Source organism: Neoarius graeffei, chromosome 22 (assembly GCF_027579695.1).
Source record: "Neoarius graeffei isolate fNeoGra1 chromosome 22, fNeoGra1.pri, whole genome shotgun sequence".
Taxonomy (NCBI): domain Eukaryota; kingdom Metazoa; phylum Chordata; class Actinopteri; order Siluriformes; family Ariidae; genus Neoarius; species Neoarius graeffei.
This window is the reverse complement of record NC_083590.1, coordinates 54,716,103-54,738,726: the sequence shown is the minus strand read 5'-3', so window position 1 is coordinate 54,738,726 and position 22,624 is coordinate 54,716,103. Positions and strand designations below refer to the sequence as shown.

The 22,624-nt window shown below is 41.3% G+C and overlaps 1 protein-coding gene across 2 annotated transcripts in view; it reads left to right on the top strand.

Moving 5' to 3' along the window:
* arid1ab (AT-rich interactive domain 1Ab) overlaps nt 1–20,994 on the top strand; it is a 180,372-nt gene extending 159,378 nt beyond the window's left edge. The window contains exons 11-20 of one of the 2 annotated variants that reach the window (XM_060904975.1): nt 143–352; nt 5,808–6,012; nt 8,969–9,101; nt 9,210–9,382; nt 12,617–12,758; nt 16,494–16,607; nt 16,697–16,790; nt 16,941–17,766; nt 17,876–18,006; nt 18,142–20,994. In XM_060904975.1, the coding sequence (XP_060760958.1) occupies nt 143–352; nt 5,808–6,012; nt 8,969–9,101; nt 9,210–9,382; nt 12,617–12,758; nt 16,494–16,607; nt 16,697–16,790; nt 16,941–17,766; nt 17,876–18,006; nt 18,142–20,028 (3,915 nt within the window). In that variant the 3' untranslated portion in view covers nt 20,029–20,994. Of the gene's footprint in view, nt 1–142; nt 353–5,807; nt 6,013–8,968; nt 9,102–9,209; nt 9,383–12,613; nt 12,759–16,493; nt 16,608–16,696; nt 16,791–16,940; nt 17,767–17,875; nt 18,007–18,141 lie in introns of both variants that reach the window. The other variant, XM_060904974.1, reaches the window with a different exon arrangement.
* The last annotated feature ends 1,630 nt before the right edge of the window (nt 20,995–22,624 follow it).

The following is a 22,624-nucleotide window of genomic DNA, read 5'->3' as shown; positions in this document are numbered from 1 at the left end:
AACGTAACAAAACCTCAATATTTAACTTGTGGAAAGACTTTTCTACTGTTGTACTATTTAAATTCAGATGTTCACTTGCCACATTTTCTTGTATGTTAACTTTGTTTTTCTTGTTTTGTTCCCTGTACTGTTGCCTCTGTAGAAGTCAAATTCGTCCACCACAACAAATGAGAAAATAACTCGGCTATATGAGTTGGGTGCCGAGCCAGAGAGGAAGATGTGGGTGGACCGTTACCTGGCCTTTGCTGAGGAGAAAGCCATGGGCATGACCAACCTCCCGGCGGTGGGCCGTAAGCCTCTCGACCTCTTTCGTCTCTATGTGTCAGTTAAAGAGATTGGGGGCCTTACACAGGTGAGTGTGCGTACACACAAAGATCAGCATTTGTTTTAGGAGATTTTGTAACTTTAGGATGATTCATGAACCTAATAGTTCTCAGAAAGGAGTGGGTTAAGATGTCACTTCCATTAATAAATACATGAACACATTTTGTCATGAGACGACCTGAAACTGAAATATTTAATTTTGATTATCAATTAAGTTTTTTTTTTTTTGTACACAATATGACTAATATTTGAAGGTGCAATATACATTTGTGACATGTATAAAATGGCAGTTGTGCTTTTGCATAACTTGCCATAAGCCTTGCCACCCATTTTCAGTCTGACGGAGGTCTGGATTTTGACTGGGACACTGTAGCGTTCAGATTCTTGGTTGAAAACCAAGTCTTGTAACTGTTTTTGGCAGGATGCTTAGATTTGTTATCCTGTTGAAAAGTGACCCACTTCCCCTGCCTCAAATTTCTTGTAGACTGAAGGTTTTCTTCTGGACTGCCCTGATCATGGCCTCTTCCATCTTGCCCTCAAGACTGACTAGTTTCTCAGTCAGTACTGATGAAAAACCTTCTACACAACATGATGCTATCTGCACCATGCTTCATTTGTGGGGATTGGGTCTTGGGGTGATGAGCAGTATTAGGTTTCAGCTATCTGTAGCATTTTGCTAATGTTAGATTTGGTTTTATCCAACCAGAGAATCTTTATCCACCTTGGAGGAGTCTCTGATGTACCTTTCACAAACTCCAAACCAGGTTTCTTATAACTTTTTTTCAGTAATTCAATTAAATGTGATTGAATTTGATTTTTAAAAATTCCCTGTGATGACATGAGGAAGAAAGCTTGAGAGGAGCCAAACTCAAAAGCCCATCCTCTTCTGGGTGACACTGGATAGTGCAATTATAAATTATTACTTGTCCACTATTTTGTACCATGAAGACAAACAGTTCTGAGTGTTGGAGAGTCTGTTCAGTACGAGCATCATAGTCTTTTATTAAAACAGCAGTTCTTGGATACAGGTCTACACTGTCCAGGTGAGATTATCCACTGAAGAAAGGTTGAGGCTTGGGCATAAGCTGTTTTTGGGAACTGCAGTTTTTAGGGCACACTCTTTAGGTGCAGAAAGTCCAGTCAAAATAGAGCATCAGGACCCAGTTCAATTCCGACCCGAGGTCATTTCCCGATCCCTCCCCGTCTCTCTCTCCCGCTCATTTCCTGTCCTGTCTCTACACTGTCCTTTATCCAATAAAGGTGAAAAAAGCCCAAAAAAATATCTTTAAAAAAAAAAAGAATAGAGCATCAGGATAAATCAGGCAAGTTCAGATGGTGAGAGGAGCCACAGCAGTTTGAAGTGTGTCCGTTTCAGGCAGCAGCATCACATCAGGCAACACGAGTGCACATACCGTACTCAACAGAAAGACAGAGACAGCTGACATACTTGATGGAAAGAGAGGGAGAACAAGAACAGATTATTGTCGTACTGTGTTTTAAATGGTTATATGTTGCAAAAGATTGCAAGCAGCCACTTCAGCTGGTCTAGTTATGACCTCATAACTTGGGAGATTTAGAAGGTAATAAGACATAAGGATTCCCTGGGAAACAAAGCATCCCATTACTCCACCATCACAGGGCTCGACATTAACAGCAGCCCGATTGTCCAAGGCAACCATTCAATAGATTCGGACAACCAGACTCTCACAAATGCTTGCCCGATCGGGCAACTACCCAAATATGTCAACTTACGTGAAAAACGATGTTTATTCATTCATATTATGATGAAATTCCATCACGATTTGCGATTGTTTGACTTGGAAAGACCACGTCCATATTATCATTACGGGATGTTCTAGCGGAATTCACATTTGCACATTGTGGGCTCGCAATGCAGTTTCCCATTGCTAATAATTATCGCGTAGTGCATATTCAGTGCTCTATTCAGACCCTCCAGGATTTCGCGATGTTGCGATTTGCAACTTCAACGCAAATTCAACCAATCCCCGCGAATTCAGGGCGGGGTTGCAATTATATCCAATCACCGCAACTTTCCTGCAAATTTGGCGTCGTCTTGAAGTGACGTTGACAAACTACCTTCCGCCTTACTTCCGTGTATACGTTCAAGAGAAGCAGCATGTGCCGCGCAGTGTTGCTAGATTGGGCGGTTTTAAGTGCATTTTGGCGGGTTTTGAACATATTTTGGGCTGGAAAACATCAGCAGTATCTGGCAACATTGCATGATGTGCGAGTCAGTGTTTATGTAGGCTTAAATTCTGTTACTGAAAGTGTGTTATGTTTACAGTGAAGGACTGTGTGCACTTTACATTATTTTTTTACTTAATACAATAAATTAATGGATGCCAACATTTTTGCCCAAATGGTATTTTATTTTCCATTGTTTAGGCAGCTTCAGCATCATACTGTGAGATTCTGTTCAAATTGTTTTTTTTTCTTCTATGAAGCCTGAGCCATTTATTTTATTAGTTTATAATTATTGTTTAATTTAGTCTTCAGGAGAGACTGCCTGCACACAGTACTAGTATTAATAGGTTTTTTTCTTACATGAAAGCTGAGGCATTTATATTATATTTTAAGGTAACTTCATGTTGTGCTGTGAGGTTCTCTGCACTTTAACTTTTGAACCAACAGGAGCATTTGGATAAGTAAAGCCTATTTTTCTGCATTTTTGTAGTCCTGGTAATCTTTTATATTGGTAAAGTTGTTTATAGGACCATTTCTCAGTGTCTTTGTTTTTTTAATCAATAGTTTTTCAGTAATAACTTAATATTTAACATATCACTCAATTTTAATCACAAAAAGGGAAAATCGCAACAATTTCTCGCAACTTTCACTTCCTCCCGCAATATAACCGCAACAAAAATCTAAAAAACACCGCAACTTTCATTGCAATTTTTTGGAAAACCTCCCGCAACATCAGACATTTTAGCCCTCAACAATCACAAAAAAGGCCCGCGGAATCCTGGGGGGACTGTCTATTGGTATGTCCTTCACTACATGACTAATTACCGCATTACTCGCACGGGGCGCTAGTGTCAATGCTTGTTGATACAGACAGCGTCTGAGAAGGTTGAATAATAAATAAAAAAATATGTAATATTTGGGCAACCATGTTCTGAGTTCGGGCAACCAGAGCCCTGCATCAACAAACCTGAGTGAATGCATGAGAGCATGGATGACTGCATCAAAACATCCCAACTCTCTAAGCCAATGAACTTGTTAGATCTGTGCTTTTGCCTAAGAAAAAAGTGATGTAGCAAACTGAACACTTATTGGAAAGCTGTGCTAGAGCTGGGCAGCTTTGTAGGAAAAAGCTCTGCCCCTTGTTGTATTCTTCATTATTCTAGGTACTAATAAAGATCCGACACCTTTTTGATCAAATCAGACACAGCTTCTTCAGTGTTACCTTAGGCCTCTTGGTTGCTCCTCTGAATAACACCCTCCTAATGTGGTCACCGCCCATTGGTGCTGATGCCACTTTCTTCCCATTTTGAACTGTGTACTGAATGGTCTTCTGTGGGATATTTTTTAATAACCAAACCCTGATTGGTACTTTATTGGTATGTTCTCTGAAAAATTTTACAGCAGCAGGTGTCTTTATATTTATATTGAGATCATGTGACATTTTGAGTGCACGCTAGTCAACTCTGTTCAACTAATTATGTGACTTCTAAGAGAAATGCAGGATGAATGAATGAATGAACCCTTTATTGTCACTGTTACCAGTGAAATTGACCATCAACCTGTCCTTGCAGAGGGGGAACAGGACAGGAAGACAGGGATAAAAGAAAAAGAAACACAGTAGTAACATGAGGAAAGATGAGGAAAAAAGAACACCCCCCCCACTATGTTCCTATCAGGAGTACAGTGTGGGAGCATTTAAAGAACTTCCACACAAGCACACAATAACACAAGTACACTTAAAACATGGGACTTGAGGGGGGGAAAGGGGGGAAGGAGGGGGCAATCAGGGGTGGGGGGTAGGAGGGGAGGGGAGGAGGTAGAGGTAACCCAGCGCAAGCAAGCAGCCATCCGCTCCTGCAGCCATGCAAACGGCGCTGGTCATGCACCCGCTTGTCACACTGGGGGTGAAAAACGGCAGCCGCGGAAAATTGGGGAAGGAATGCGAAGAATGCGAGTGTCTCTCCCAGCAGTGACCTTCTGGGGGAAATGTTGTCCCAGCAACGGCCTTGATCAAGGCCGGTGCTGTTCAGGAAGCCGAATGTCGATAAGATAGAGATTGTTTGGTCTTTCGAACAGATGCAGTCTTTACATGTCCATATCTGTCCATTTCTGTTCAATTCAATTTCATTTGGTCTCCGAAATACTTATTCCTTGCAAAGCCGAAAGCGTCTCCCAGACGACAACCATGTTGTGGTTCAAGTTCTATAGCCACAGTCTGGGTGCCGACAGCTTTGCCCACCGCTTTAATCATATCAGGCAGCTTTGTGGGGCTCTGAACAGCTGTAACCGTTGTCTGATTTCCTCGATATACCAGGCAATGCCTAATCCAATCAGCAAAAGTCTGGTAATCATGGTTCCGAATACGTAGATATCTCCAGTGTCCTCCACAGATGTTCCGGCAGGACAGGTGGGTTCCCCCGAACCCAGAAACTGTGTCAATTTCGTTAGGAGACCAGTTTATCAAATCCATACTTTTTAGTTTAGAAATTCAATGCGGAGAGAGTCTCTCTCAAAAAAAAAAGTATAGGCAGACGAGACAAAACAAAGAGCACAAGCAGGAAAAAAAGGAGAGGAGAGGAGAGCAGAGAAATGCGACCGCCTTCCGTGAGAGCACGGAGAAAAAAAAAAAAACTAGATACTAGGAGAACTAGGAGAAACTAATGCAGGAGAACTTATTTTAGGGGTTTCACACCAACGTGCAATTATAACTGTTTTATTTATATTTGTAAATGATCCAGTTAAGTCTATTTCTAGGTTGCACTTTTCCAATGTGGAAAAGTTCAAAGGAGATGAATACTTACACCAGGCATGGTATATTAGAATGATGACTGTAAAGCTTGCGGTACAACCAACAGTGAAGGAATTCGATTTTTCCGTTGATTTGCGATCTGGACACAGAATGACAACATGTTTTTCATCATGCAGTAGCCACTGGAACGCCACACGCCACACCACCAGAAACGTATTTTTTGTATTTCAAATCCTTTTTTTTCTTTTCTCTTTTTTATTATTAAAAAAAGGGTTTTTGACCTGTAAAGAAAGAAGGAAAACATCACTTTGGCTGAAATTATTTGTATTTTCTTTATAATGTATCAACATTAAGTAAACTTGGATGTTATGACAACAGATGTTGATGACAAGAAAATCCAGGCTTTTCAAATTTCAGTACCTCAAAATACTGTAAAGCAATCTGAACCATGTGCATTTCTCAAGTCATGCTTGCTTTGACCTGGTAACTTGCATGTAGTTATAACCATCTTTCTTCTTCTGTTTTCCAGGTGAATAAGAATAAAAAGTGGAGGGAGTTGGCGACAAACCTGAATGTTGGGACCTCCAGTAGTGCAGCTAGTTCACTAAAGAAGCAATACATTCAGTGTCTGTATGCCTTCGAGTGCAAGATTGAGCGTGGTGAGGACCCACCTCCTGATATTTTCAACAATGACCCCAAAAAGAACCAGGCGAAGGTACAGCCACCCTCTCCAGGTCAGTGCAGATCCTCACTGTGGGACTTTAGGTTCAGGAGTACCAAAAATTGTGATTGGGGGGGTGTTTGAAAAATGTTTTTTTTTTTTTTTCTTGGACAGGTAAGATTTCTCTCATACTTTCAGTGTGAGTAAAAGCCAATCACAAAGGCTTTTTTGCCCATTATTACATGCCAACATAGGTGCCAATACTTCTGGAGCTGACTGTCTTACATTGTGTTTAACTGTTAACATTCAGCTAGACTATATGGATTGTATCCTCCAGTTGAAGTGGGTCTGTGCCCATGATAGCCTCAGACATCGTATAAATCTGTGTGCTTCCAGCTTTGTGGGAGCAGTTTGGGTTAGACGCACACAGGGCTGTGATGGTCAGGTGTTCACATACTGGACTATATAGTTTGTATCAACACACTAGACCTGCACAAAAAGTTTTTAAAATCTGATTTATCATTTTTCTTTATTCAAAGCAACAAAGAATGAAAATATGAGAGATGAACACCATTCTTCCAAAATATTTTCCTGCAGCTGGTGTTAGCCTGGGGGGATAGTTATCGAACATGTTGCTCTTAAAATCTCCTGCCAGTTTTTCACTGGTTTGAGATCTGAAACTGTGAATGCCATAGCACATCATTTTCATATTCAAACTGTTGAGCCCTCATGCCTAGTAGAGATTACTCTGTTCAACATAGCAATTATTGCTACAGGAGAAAGGTAATTATTCTCTCCACATTCACTGGATGTGAGCAATCGTGCGCTCTGACTGGCGACTCTGCTACTAGGCTATCAGCTCGTATACCGTGAGTAGAGAAAAACAAAATGGCGGCGCGTGTTGCTGAACCAACCGAGGACGAAATAAAAACTCTACACGAGCACAAAACCCCCCAAAATACAAGAAAGCAACAAAATATGGAATGAAAGTATTTGATTGGTAAGAACGTATCTTTTTTTGTTTGTTTTTTCTTTTTCAAGAATTATCGCATTTTTCAAATTGCTCCTGTCATTTCGCTAGTTTGTTCACATTCTAAGAGAAAATGATTGTCAGATGTTTTGTATAACGTTTTTATTTACTGAATTTGAAAAAACAAAAATGCTCTGTTTCTCAAAATCCAGTGAATGTGGACAGAATAAAACAGTTATTCCACTCAATCTCATCGTACACGGATTATAGACAGCTCAGCGCTACACACCTCGTCGGCTATCAGCTCATGTACGACTCAATTTCGTGGAATAACTGTTTATTTATATATATATATATATATATATATATATATATATATCGGCGGCATGGTGGTGTAGTGGTTAGCGCTGTCGCCTCACAGCAAGAAGGTCCGGGTTCGAGCCCCGTGGCCGGCGAGGGCCTTTCTGTGCGGAGTTTGCATGTTCTCCCCGTGTCCGCGTGGGTTTCCTCCGGGTGCTCCGGTTTCCCCCACAGTCCAAAGACATGCAGGTTAGGTTAACTGGTGACTCTAAATTGACCGTAGGTGTGAATGTGAGTGTGAATGGTTGTCTGTGTCTATGTGTCAGCCCTGTGATGACCTGGCGACTTGTCCAGGGTGTACCCCGCCTTTCACCCGTAGTCAGCTGGGATAGGATCCAGCTTGCCTGCGACCCTGTAGAAGGATAAAGTGGCTAGAGATAATGAGATGAGATGATATATATATATATATATATATATATCAGGAATGAGAGTACATGTTAAGAAAAAAATCTGAAAAGTAGCGGGGGGTCCGGGGGCAATGCCCCGGTGGGGGACCAGGGAGCGAAGCCCCCAGAAGCTGATGGATTTTGGCAATTTAAACACCCAAAACCCATTAATTTTAGCAATGAAACATATGTATTTTTCTAGAAGTTAATATCCCAATTCAACATGCCATCAACTGAAACTTTTGTATCATAACAAGTATTCTTTCTTAAATATCATATCCCACCTTGTTTGAGTTTTTCAGCATGTTCAGTGCAGCCTTTTAGGTTTTGTAACAATATACCCATAAATGAAATGTTTCAAACAAAAAGTTTTGACTTATACCTGCTGGTGCGATACCCTGTCTGATATCGGCACGATGAACTTCACGGACGAAGTCGTTGAAGCTGAGCCTGTGGTGGTGGTCGCAGCAGTACCGGTCGCCAGCGGATTGCTCGTGCCCGGGTCCGCGGGTGTAGTTGAACTTGAAGTATGCTTAAAAGCACTTGATATGGAGTAATTGCTCTTTTTACCAAAAATGTTTTTTTACTGATCCGGCATGACTCTGTAGAGCCTTTAATCCTCTTGATCCGTAAAATATTACATCGTCACACACCATACAAAGAATTTTACCGGGAACATCAAGTTTTTTTCACGAATTCACCAATGGTTACCGGCACTGATCCATGCTTGCTATCTACCGGGGCTAGCGTAACTTTATTATCCAACCACACTCGCATCTATTTCATGCACCTTAGCTTCATCTCTCTTGTCAATCGTATTCGGCATTTTGATGTTTAAATGTATTATGAACACAATAACTATCAAAATGTACAACACAAGCAAATTTGGAAGTCACAGTGAAATAGCAGGAAAGTTTTCACTATGATGAATGTTGGTTGGCTGTTATATCCTTAATGTCGATGTTCTGACCAATCATAAAGCAGATAACATAAGTTTTACTTCACATACAAGCTATCGTTAAACAAGATTGTGCGGGAATCAAAATGGAGGCATTCGAATAGAAATGTAAACACTGGTCTACATCTATCAACTGACGAGTTCAGTCTCAGTCACCAGGATAAATGAACCCTACCCCCCCCAATAAATCAAAACATTTTCTCAACGGATTTGCAATAATATAAAAAATAGCATTTTTGAGTCCAAAAAAGCGGAATTCCGCAAAAAAGCGGAAAAATCTCATCCCTGATGATATATACACATACATACACACACCTGCCTGAACTTATAACTGTCTTTTTGAACCTTTTTCCAGCGGGCTCTGGATCATTACAGGGCCCCCAGACTCCACAGTCAACTAGTAGCTCCATGACTGAAGGAAATGATCTGAAGCCCCCTACCCCTGCATCAACACCCCACAGCCAGATGCCCCCTATGCCTGGTGTGCGGTATGTCCAAACTTTGAATCATGAGACGCTGATCAGTGATGATGATTTATTAAAGATGATTGGTGTTGGATATAAAACAACAGCTGTTTCTGTCTAATCCTCAAACAGGAGCAGTGTGAACGTTCAAGACCCCTTTGCTGATGGAGGAGACCCTGCCTTTGCTAGACGGAACTCACTGACGCCTAACTCTAGCTTCCAGCCCGGGATGGGGGGCCCAGATATAATGGGTCGTTTAGGTCCTTATGAGCCAAATAAGGACCCTTTTGGTGGTATGAGGAAAGGTGAGAATTCTGGTGGTATAGCTTGCAACTACAGTGGCAAGAAAAAGTAAGTGAACCCTTTGGAATTGCCTGCATTTATGTATAAATTTAAGTGAAATCATGGTATGAGCTTCATCCAAGTTACAATATTGAACAAACAATCTGTTTTAACTGATAACACACACAGTCATCTTTCATGTCTTTACTGACTGCACCCATTAAAAATTCACAGTGCTGAACTGAGGAAACCAATTGCTGTAGTTTTTAAAGAGAAATAATGTCCCATCCTTGCCTGATATACAATTTCAGTTGCTCAACAATTTGGGGTCTCCTTTGGCGTATTTTGTGCTTCATAATGTGCCAAATGTTTTAAAAGGGAGACAGGTCTGGACTGCAGGCAGGCCAGTTTAGCACCCGGACTCTCTTACTGTGGAGCCATGCAGTTGTAATATGTGCAGAAAGTGGTTTGGCATTGTCTTGCTGAAAGAAGGAAGGCCTTCCCTGAAAAAGATTTTGTCTGGATGGCAGCATATTGCTCTGAAACGTGTAAATATCATTCGGCATTAATGATGCCTTCCCAGATGTACAAGCTACCCATGTCATATGCACTAATGCCCATCACAGATGCTGGCTTTTGAACTGTGCACTGTTAAGCCAGATGGTCCCTCTCCTCTTTAGCCTGGAGGACATGGGGTCCATGATTTCTAAAAAGAATTTCTACTTTTGATTCGTCAGACCTCGGGACAGTTTTCAACTTCGCCATCGTAAAAGAGCTCGGGCCCAGAGAAGGTGGCGGTGTTTCTGGATATTGGTTATATATATATGGTTTCTCTTTGGCATGGTAGAATTTTAACTTGCATTTGTGGGTGCAGTCATGAACTGCATGTTCATGTGCCGTATTTACACCATATGTAGTACTGTGTGTTCTTCCTGAATAATTCAACCTTCATTTCATCAGTCCATAAAACATTTTCCCAGTAGCACTATGGAGTGTTAAGGTGCTCTTTGGCAAACTTCAGGAGCACAGCAAATGTCTTTTTTTGAGAGCAGCTGCTTCCTCCATGGTGCCCTGCCATGGACATACTGCCTTTTCAATGTTTGGCATATGATGGTAGACTCATGAACAGAGAGATTATCCAGTTCCAGTGATTTCTTCAAGCTTTTAGATATTCCTCTGAGGTTCTTCTTCACCTCTTTGAGAATTCTGTGTTCAGCGTTTGTGAGTAATCTTGGCTGGGTGCCCACTTTCAGGGAAACTAGCCACAGTAGCAAATCATCTCATTTGTCTAACTGTAGACTGATGAATATCTAAACGCTTTGAGTTTGCTTTGTAAACCTTTCCGGCTTTATTCAAATCAACGGGGGTTTGTTTGTTTGTTTGTTTGTTTGTTTGTTTTTAAGCGAGGCATGCCTCAGATTAGCAGATGCTTTTTGTGAATAGCAAACTCAAAATGTTTGATTATCAAAGTACCTCTAACCCACATATCCAATCTCATTTTATTGATTGGACTTGAGGTTTGCTCACTCCTGACTTCAATTAGCATTGGTTGAAGTCATTAGCCTGGAGGGTTTCACAAATTTTCCAACATGCATTGTGAATGTTTGAATGATGTATTCTTTACGGACAAGAGCAAAGCACTGCAAAAAAATGGCCTTTCAAAAATAAGAAATAAAAGATTAAAACAAAGCATATTTGCTTGAATCAGGTGAAAAAAATCTGCCAGTGGAACTAGTCAAATTTGACTTGGTAAGATTTCTTAAAGTAAGATGAAAAATCTAACCTGTTTTTAGATGAAATAATTCCAAAATAAGATTGTGGAACTTATTATGCGAGATCTGATTAACTCAAAATAATCATAATAGTTCTTATAACAAGATCGTACTTCTTACATTTAGCCATTCAAGTCGTTTTTATTTATTTCATTTTAAGGGTATTTCACTTAAATTCATGACAAAGTCTTAGCAGTAAAAACTGAATTTAAGATAAATATACTAATATTAGGATTGTTAAATTCTACCACTAAGCATTGCTAGCTTAAAAGATTCTCCTTTTGTGACCTGTAATTAGTAAAATACTCTAGATATGAGACCAGAGACTATCTTGAATCAAGTTGACGACACGTGTAGCATTGCAACAAGTTTTTTTTTTTTTTTTTCCCATTTCAACATTCAAACATTAAAACATCTCTTAAGATTCCACTTCCCCAGGACCTCAGGCACCAAAAAAAAAAGTCTACGCATTTTGACTTACAGTGCTTACACAACGCCAAAGCAACAGTGCATTTTGGGGGCACTGACTATTCATGTGTACGAGGGGTTTACAAGATCAGGCACAAAAAAAACCCACTGAACTTAACTCACAGCATTCCAAAAAGAGCTCACTAGATCGCCCTCCACTCACTCATAGCCTTTGTGAAGGCACTTGTCTGGTCTCGAGTATGTAGAGCATCTAGAAGGAGCTCACTCTGAATGACTGAGAAAACAGTCGCAGTAAACTTAGGATCTGTAAGGTGGAGTTGAATTGTAATGAAAGATTCAAAGATTTCAGTAAAGTTCATTTATTCCCAAAACAAGCATACTTTGTTTTTTTTTCTTGAAACAAGATGAACCGCATTTGACAAATGTCCAAAATGTACTTACTTGTTTTAAAAAAAACTTGTTTTATTTTCAAAGGTGCTCCAAATAAGACTTTTTCAAGACATTTTGTCTAGACAAGATTTTCAAGATGGACTGTCTACAGTAAAAACTAGCCTTTCTAGCTAAATGAGGTTTTGCTTGTTGGGCAATTATGTCTTATAATAAGGGTGGCGAGATGTTTTGACTTGAAAATAGACAAATAAACTTCCTAAGATTTGTATTTTTAGCAGTGAGCAATAATTTGTGTATTATTAGTTAAAACACGTTGTGTTTGTTCATTATTGTAACCTAGATGATGATCAGACCATATTTTAAGATACATTTATACATAAATGCAGGTAATTCCAAAGGGTTCCCTTACTTTTTCTTGCCACAGTATACATCAAATAGTGGCAATGCAGTGGTGACGGGACAGAAATGTTTGTCAAGTGTTACCCACAAACTGAATTTCTCTGAACACCTGACCTAGGCTTACATTTTACTTTTGGAACTAAAGCACTTCTGACACTGATTTGCTTCTCTCGTTTCAGAATCATTGCTAATATTCTGACTCTCTTGATTTTAGCATTAAATGCCAGGGAATGTGACTTAACTATGTACCTGCTTTACGTTTAGCAGGTGAGCAGTTCATGAATCCGGGACAAGGCCCCAGCAGTGGAATGAGTGAACAATATAACCGAGGCCCTCCAGGACCTATCAGTAACATGCAGTTAGGTCACAGACAACAGTACGGACCTTTTGGACCAGGATATGACCGAAGGTACAAACTACTGGCAGAACTGCTGTATGACACTTTTGCCATGTACTCACTACGCCTCACATTAATCCAGATATATATATATATATATATATATATATATATATATATATATATATATATATATATAAAATACAATATAATACACTGCCTGGCCAAAACAAGTTGCACACTAATATTTTATTGAACTGCCTTTATATTTGATTACGATGTGGCATTCTTACAGCAACCTTATACAACATCATCACAACATTTATTTCCTTCCAGAGTTGCATTAGTTTTTCCCTAAGAGCGTGTCTTGACTACAGAAGAGTAGAACCACTCTGTAAATTCTTCTCCAGCATCCCAAAGACTCTCAGTATGGTTAAGGTCAGGACTCTGTGGGGGTTAATTCATGTGTAAAATGATTCCTCCTGCTCCCTGAACCACTCTCACAATACGAGTCCTACTTTTATTCCTGTGTTGTCAGGAAAGAAAAAAATCCATTGATATAAACCTGGTCATTCTGTACAATCAGGTCGTCAGCTGACTTCATTTTATTTCCCCATAATGTTGCTGAGTCTCGACCTGACCAACTGAACCAACCCCAGATCATCACACTGCCTCAGAGGCTTGTACAGCGGCCACTGTGCATGATGGGCGCATCGCTTCATGAGCTTCTCTCTTTACCCTGACACGCCCATCGCTCTGGAATAGGGTCAATCTGGACTCATCAGACCACATGACCTTTTTCCATCGCTCCAGAGTCCAATCTTTATGCTCCCTAACAAACCTTTTCTCCTGATTATCCTCAATAACGAGTGATTTCTTTCTGGACACACAGCTGTTTAGCCCCAATCCCGTGAGTTTGGAAATGAGCTTAATTTCACGATTAAACAGAGCCGTGAGTTCTACTGTACATTGTGGTGGGTTGTTTTATTTATTTATTTGATGATTAAACTTCAAGTGTGTAAGTAATCTCTGATCACGCTCAGTCAAGATTTCTTTCCCACCATATTTCTTCTGTAAAGTTGATGGTTCATCACTATCCGTCCAGGTTTTAATAATGAGATGGACAGTTCTTAACCCATTTTCACGCATTTCAGCTCAAATCTCCTTAACTGTTTGATTTTATTTGATGCAGGCCAATAATTTGACCTTCTGAAATACAGAAACATCTTTTCCATGAGCATGGCTTACGTTTTCTGACATGGTTATTAAAAAAAGAGAGAGAGAGAGAGAGAGAGAGAGAAGCTACTCACTGCATCAGTTAGGGTTAAAAGAATTGTTGCGGCTGAAACACATTAATCACTGCAGTAATTATCCAATCAAAGACTCTTAAGTATTTGTTTATTTAAATCCAAATGGTGAGGGGTTTTTTTGGGGGGAGGCCGTGTGTAATGTAATATTTAAATTTTCTATTCTGATTGTTTGGTTTACTTTTCAACTGTTTCTGATCTGATGTATTTTTGCAAAATAATATTTTACTGTTGTCCTAAAACTACAGAAAGAAAGACCATCATACTTCATTAAAGTCTTTCCTTTTATTCCTTAAAAACAAATGAAAGTATTTCTTGTATTTATTAAACACTTTGCTGGATGTTTAACATTGAACTCAAATTTGAAATCACAAAAACATTTATTTTCATACTGTTTTTTCTGCAACTTACAAGAATTACACAATTTTCTGGTACAGTGGTGCTTGAAAGTTTGTGAACCCTTTAGAATTTTCTATATTTCTGCATAAATATGACCTAAAACATCATCAGATTTTCACACAAGTCCTAAAAGTAGATAAAGAGAACCCAGTTAAACAAATGAGACAAAAATATTATACTTGGTCATTTATTTATTGAGGAAAATGATCCAATATTACATATCTGTGAGTGGCAAAAGTATGTGAACCTTTGCTTTCAGTATCTGGTGTGACCCCCTTGTGCAGCAATAACTGCAACTAAACGTTTGCGGTAACTGTTGATCAGTCCTGCACACCGGCTTGGAGGAATTTTAGCCCGTTCCTCCGTACAGAACAGCTTCAACTCTGGGATGTTGGTGGGTTTCCTCACATGAACTGCTCGCTTCAGGTCCTTCCACAACATTTCCATTGGATTAAGGTCAGGACTTTGACTTGGCCATTCCAAAACATTAACTTTATTCTTCTTTAACCATTCTTTGGTAGAACGACTTGTGTGCTTAGGGTCGTTGTCTTGCTGCATGACCCACCTTCTCTTGAGATTCAGTTCATGGACAGATGTCCTGACATTTTCCTTTAGAATTCGCTGGTATAATTCAGAATTCATTGTTCCATCAATGATGGCAAGCCGTCCTGGCCCAGATGCAGCAAAACAGGCCCAAACTATGATACTACCACCACCATGTTTCACAGATGGGATAAGGTTCTTATGCTGGAATGCAGTGTTTTCCTTTCTCCAAACATAACGCTTCTCATTTAAACCAAAAAGTTCTATTTTGGTCTCATCAGTCCACAAAACATTTTTCCAATAACCTTCTGGCTTGTCCACATGATCTTTAGCAAACTGCAGATGAGCAGCAATGTTCTTTTTGGAGAGCAGTGGCTTTCTCCTTGCAACCCTGCCATGCACACCATTGTTGTTCAGTGTTCTCCTGATGGTGGACTCATGAACATTAGCCAATATGAGAGAGGCCTTCAGTTGCTTCGAAGTTACCCTGGGGTCCTTTCTGACCTCGCCAACTATTACACGCCTTGCTCTTGGAGTGATCTTTGTTGGTCGACCACTCCTGGGGAGGGTAACAATGGTCTTGAATTTCCTCCATTTGTACACAATCGTCTGACTGTGGATTGGTGGAGTCCAAAATCTTTAGAGATGGTTTTGTAACCTTTTCCAGCCTGATGAGCATCAACAACGCTTTTTCTGAGGTCCTCAGAAATCTCCTTTGTTCGTGCCATGATACACTTCCACAAACATGTGTTGTGAAGATCAGACTTTGATAGATCCCTGTTCTTTAAATAAAACAGGGTGCCCACTCACACCTGATTGTCATCCCATTGATTGAAAACACCTGACTAATTTCACCTTCAAATTAACTGCTAATCCTAGAGGTTCACATACTTTTGCCACTCACAGATATGTAATATTGGATCATTTTCCTCAATAAATAAATGACCAAGTATAATATTTGTGTCTCATTTGTTTAACTGGGTTCTCTTTATCTACTTTTAGGACTTGTGTGAAAATCTGATGATGTTTTAGGTCATATTTATGCAGAAATATAGAAAATTCTAAAGGGTTCACAAACTTTCAAGCACCACTGTAACTGTTAACAGAATATTGCATTCTCAAAATGTCTGCTATTGTACAGTTTATAGGCAGGCTTATGAATCAACTAAATTACAGTTCAGTACTCTGTAAATCACTATTTAAAACGTATCCCACATATTTTACATATCGTTAATTTATTATATAGATGTCTGTGTGTAGTTTCTGTAATTTACTGCTCTCAGATGTCAGGGTCTTAACACGAAGCTAATGTTTGTATATAGTAATTTGTCATTTATGTTGTAGTTTTGGTTAAGCACAAGAAACAGGCACCGGCCATGGGGGAAAAGGAACTAGACTATACAAGCACAGGTTAAGATACCTTTTGGAGCCACATACAAAGTGGCTCATCAGTGTGACTCATGATACGATATGAGATAAGGGGTTATGCTTAAAAAATGCAAAAACTAAGTTTTTAAAAGAAAATCATGTACATTTATCATTCTGTATGTCCTTACAGACAAGAGCCAGGTCTGAGTCCAGATGGCAGTATAGGTCCTGGAGCCCCACAAACGAACGCCTTGCCGTCTGGTGCGGACTCGGGGATGTATTCACCTAATCCGCAGCAGCAAAGGTTAATGTTACTTGTCATGTTTTGCACCTGTAATGATTATTACCTTGTTCTTAAATTGGTATTATTTATCCATAATTCCATTTCTGTAGGCATGATTCCTATGTTAATCAGTACCCTGGCCAAAGTGCACCACCTAGTGGACAATACCCAAATCAGCAGCCTGGAATCTACCCACAGCAGGCGGTTTGTATAGCACTGAACATGATCAGTTTTTGCCTTGTTGTTTTATTTAAAATATAGGTTATGTCACGCAGATTTACCAAATAATAAACTTTATCTGTGTGTCTTTGTGTTTAATGTTTAACAAGAAAATTCCCAAACTCCATCTTGCAGAATTACACACAGAAGAGGCCTGGAGATGGAGGTTATTGTCCTCCAGCAAAGCGTCATGAGGGGGAAATGTATTCATTCACTGGCCAGCAGCAACAAGGCCCTCAGCCCTCAGGTGGACCTCAACCCCAGCAGGACCTGTACAGCCAGTATAATGCCTACCCTGGTACAGACCGACGTCCACCTGGTCCACAGGGTCAGTTCCCGTTTGGTTTTGTACGGGACAGGGGGCCTAATGCCGGAGGCTCTAACTCTCAGTCCTCCGTGCCACCACAGATGATGGGCAGCCCTTTGCCATCTGTCCCTGATGGGCCTCAAGGTCCCATGTGGCAAGGCAGAAATGACCTAAACTATCCCAACTATCCCAGTCGTCAGGGACCTCCCGGAGTTCCCGCTCCGGGTCCAGGGTACCATGCCATGAACCGTTCTGAAGACATGTTGCCTTCAGACCAGCGAATGAATCATGAAGGTCCATGGCCTGGTCATGTCAACCAGAGACAGCCTCCTTATGGATCTGGTGGTTCTGGCCCACCCATGTCTAGAACACTACAATCCAATTTTCAGTCCTCTCAGAATCACATTCCACAGGTATCAAGTCCAGCACCCATGCCAAGAACCATGGAGAACAGTCCATCACCCAGCAAGTCCCCTTTTATGCACACTGGGATAAAAAATCAGAAAGCTGTACCTCTAGTCCCAGCCTCACACGCAGCTCCCCCGCCAGTACAGCCTCCCGTGATCAGGAGAGATGTGGCCTTTCCTTCAGGATCTGTAGAGGCGACGCAGCCCATCCTCAAACCACGCCGCCGACTCATGATGAAAGATATTGGTAAGAAGCTGTGTATACATTTTGCCATGGGATACATGTGTACATCAACTGCTTCATCTTTGTTTTTGTGCATGTGTGTGTGTGTATATATAAATGTATATGCTTGTAGGAACGCCGGAAGCCTGGAGAGTCATGATGTCTCTCAAATCAGGATTGCTGGCAGAGAGCACTTGGGCCTTGGACACCATCAGTATTCTTCTATATGACGATAATAGCATTTCTACCTTCAGTCTGTGTCAGGTGAGATGTGCATGCAATGTCTGCAGTACTGTGGATATAATGAACATACTGTACTGGAGCAAACAAATTAAAGTGTCTCAAGATGAAAAGGGTGTTTGTGTTTAGTCTGATGATCATAACTTTATTTTCATTCAGCTTCCTGGCTTCCTTGAACTGATAGTTGAGTACTTCCGAAGATGCCTCATTGAAATTTTTGGCATCTTGAAAGAATACGAGGTTGGAGATCCTGGGCAGCGGACACTGATTGACCCAGATGCTCCCGACACTGATATGTCTGATGAAGAAAGCCTGGAAGTAGGGCAGGTGGATGAAGAAGAGGATAAAGAGGAGCAGAGCAGTCAACACGCATCACAGATCCAAGTCAAGCATGAGAATGATGAGCTTATGCATGACCAGAAATCCAGTGAAAAGTCTGAAGAAGAGAAGAATGGAGAAAGCTCTTCATCTAGAGAGCATGAGTTATCTGCTCCCTTACAAGACAGTGGTGCAGTACAGGAAAAGCTTAAACAGGGTAGCAAATTTGACAAGCTTCCCATTAAGGTAGTGTGGAAGAAAGACCCATTTGTCATTGGTCGCACCAGCAAGTTGGGCCGGAGACAGACTTTTGACAGTGGGCTGATTCATTGGAGTGTTGGTGGAGGTGACACCACGGAGCACATCCAAACTCACTTTGAGACCAAGATGGAGCTGCTAAAACTTCACAAACGGGTGCCTGTCAATACTGAGGTACCTCCCATAGCAGACCTGGTCACTGAGAACAGAAATAAGGATGAAAAGAGCATACCACACCAGCAAAATGAGCAGCAACCAGAGTCTCAGACTTCCTCAGGCCAACCATTGGAGAATGAGAACACCACAGCTGTTGCCAGTGCATCTACTACCATTATGGCCACTGTTGACGACGTGCTCTCTGGCTGGTCGGGAGCAGTGCCTGAAGAATCTGTGCGGAATGACATTGAGAACGAGGAGAAGAACAAGTTCCTGTTTGGTATTGACCCTTCACAGCAAATCAACAGCATTAAAATCCTTGAGGATGAGCCATACAGCAAGGATGAGTCCCCATTGTGCATATTGTCAGAATGGCAGGACGCGTTAGCCCGCCGCTGCATATGCGTCTCTAACATCGTCCGGAGTCTATCCTTTATCCCCGGCAATGACAGTGAAATGTCCAAACACCCAGGCCTGCTGCTAATACTGGGCCGTGTGGTGCTCCTGCACCACCGGCATCCTGAGCGCAAGGAGGCTCCTGTCACCTATGAGAAAGAGGAAGAGGAGGAAGGAGGAGTCAATTGTGAGCGAGGTGAATGGTGGTGGGACTGTCTGGAGGTTCTGCGAGAAAACTGTCTGGTCACGTTGGCCAACATATCAGGCCAGTTGGACCTGTCCATGTACCCCGAGAGTATCTGCCTACCACTGCTGGATGGTCTTCTCCACTGGGCTGTCTGCCCCTCAGCAGAAGCCATTGATCCCTTCCCAACACTGGGGCTTAATGGTGCTGTTTCCCCTCAGAGAATGGTTCTTGAGACCCTTAGCAAGCTCAGCATCCAGGACAATAATGTTGACCTCATTCTAGCCACGCCACCCTTCAGTCGCCTGGAGAAATTCTATAGTTCACTGGTACGCTTAATTGGTGACCGTAAGGTACCCGTGTGCCGGGAGATGGCAGTGGTGCTGTTAGCCAACCTGGCCCAGGGTGACAGCCTGGCAGCTCGGGCCATTGCTGTGCAGAAAGGCAGTATAGGGAACCTCCTGGGGTTTCTGGAGGACAGTATAGCAGCCACACAGTTCCAGCAGAGTCAAGCTTCACTGCTGCATATGCAGGGACCACACTTTGAACCCACTAGCGTGGACATGATGCGGCGGGCTGCCCGCGCCCTGCATGCCCTCGCCAAAGTAGAGGAGAACCACTCCGAGTTTATGTTGTATGAGTCACGGCTACTGGACGTCTCTGTATCCCCCCTCCTGAACTCAGGAGTGTCCCACATGATCTGTGATGTACTGTTTCTGATTGGCCAGTCATGACAGCTGTGGGGCTGAGCTTTGTCCCCTTTCTTCCTTTTATCCCCCTTGAATCTGTGTGAATGGAGAAATGTAACAGCGAAAACTGACTGTCCTTTTTTAATTTATGCAAAAATCACCTCAAATTCCACTGATTGCTCTTTCTACCTTGCTTCTTTTTAAGGAAGGATTTCACAAAGTGGATTTAACACACAAATAAAATGAAGAGAAACTAATGTGGATACGTGACTTATGACCTTGGGAGAGTGTGCTGACATTTTGGAAGGATGTTTTTTTAAATTAAATAAAAGTAGATTTAAAAAAAAAAGAAAAGAAAAATAAAATATAACTAACCAAAGTTGCTCTCACAATTACAGTGAGTTTGGGGAATAAAGGTGCCCAGTGGTCCTTTTGGTTTACTGGGCTGGCAGAAACCATGGTCTAGTTCTTGTTTGCAGGTTCTACAGTTTCAGACTCTCGTTTGTGCTATAAATTGTACCTTGGATGATGTATACACTGAGCCCAGGGACCAGGTCATTGGCTGTGAACAGACATCTGTAAATGGAAGGCCTGTACAGGAGATTGTATGACTTTTTTTGTACTGTACACCATAAAGTGACGAGCTGTAAACATACTGTAATAATAATAATAATAATGATAATAATGTTTCACACTGAGAATAATGCTGACTTGGCAGCAAAAACTGTAGTTTTTAAAATGATTTTTGTTCTTATTTAGAGCGAGGGGGGAGGAAAAGACATTCTCCCCCCAAAGTATCGTGTACAACACCCCGACCTCTTTTGTCCCTTGATTGTATGACTTGACCCTCAAAGAAATCACCTCTTAGGAATGGTCTTGAGCTTCAGATGCAGTTCAGGCTGCAATGTAAATGATGTAATGTAAATACACTTTGCTCTCTCTCTCTCTCACTTTATTGCGCTCTTCACCATTTTTAATCTTTGATTAATTAAAGGTTACACTCAAGATCTCTTCATTGCGCATTGCCATGTGTTTATTTAATTCCCTTCCTTCACATACGTCTGGGACACGGGATTTTCTCTCGATCGTCAACCCAAACACATTAGTTCACGTGTGGAGAAATGTCAGATTTACTGTCTATGGCTCCAACATAGACGTTCAACCAAACCTAGGCAGTTCCGAAAGAAATCATCCCTTACCCCAAAGTGCTATGGGTTCTACATATTTGTATTTCAGACAATGTAGCTAAAAATCTTGATGTTTTTTGGCTTAATGAATATAATTTATTCGGTATGAAATCTTTATACTATATGTTCCACGTGTTAAGAATAAATGTATCTTCGTAAGACTTTGTGATGGATTTATTTATGATATCCCCAAAGTTTGATAGGAATTTTTCATGGTGAGCCAGAAGGGTAAATCTCAATCTCGCTTGCCTAGTCTCAGGTGTTATTAGGCACGATGATTACTGAATTGCATCTCCTCACCCTTTGAGGCAGCTAGTTGGGGATGCCATGGCCTAATGGTTAGAGAAGCAGCTTTGGGACCAAAAGGTGGCTGGTTCAATTCCCTGAACCAGTAGGAATGGCTGAAGTGGCCTTGAGTAAGGCACCTAATCCCCAACTGCTCCCCAGGCTGCTCTGGGTATGTTGCACATCACTCTGGATAAGAGCGTCTACTAAACGCCTGTAATGTAATGTCGTGATTAGTGTGTATTAAGTGGTTTTTATGCAACTGTGGATTCACTACATCACCATGGCACAAAGGGCCTCAACACTAAAAGCACTTGTATGAACCATTGCAGAAGAGAAAATCTATTTTAAATTGTCCAGACTTGATTACTATTATGTTTAGACCGCTGAAAAATGTCAACACATGCCAGTAAACAGAAAGTGGCGATTGATGAGAGAAAGAGGGGCAGCATTTGAGGTTGATGATTATCTGGTTGGAAAGTGGATCTAAGCATGGTTGTGAAATAGAAATGCCTCATTGAGATGCGCCGGACGCATCATTTTATAACTGAAAGGAACGTCCTTTATAGTTCTGAGCCCCAGAATCACAACCCCAATTCCAAAAAAGTAAATATGTAAATAAAAACATAATGCGGTGACTTGCAAATCATGGAAAGCCTAGATTTCATTGAAAATGGTACAACGACAAAATATCAGATGACAAAACTGAGATTTTCTTCTTTTTTTTTTAAATGCATGCTCATTTTGAAATTATCAGCAACTTTTTTGGAATTGGGATTGTATTCTAGAGTGCCCACTACAAAAAATAAACTGCTGACTCCTTGGCCATTATGGGGAAGGTAAGGCTAGGAGAGTTTACAGTTCACCTAGTACTCCTATTTAGTACTGTTTACCTTGCCTTGAAGAAACCGACTAGTGGCCTAGTGGTAGCGTGTCCGCCTCTCGATCGGGAGATCGTGAGTTCTATTCACGGTCGGGTCATACCAAAGACCATCATAAAAATGGTACCTACCGCCATCTGGCAAGGCACGCTGCAATACAGATGTGCATGGGGAGTTAAACTCTCGTGGTTACCAGAGGACTAGCCCCCCACTGTAACCCTAGCTATGTAATAGACGAGAGGCCGAGGGCTATGGAAACGAAGATCGGCGCCGCCCGATGCGACACAT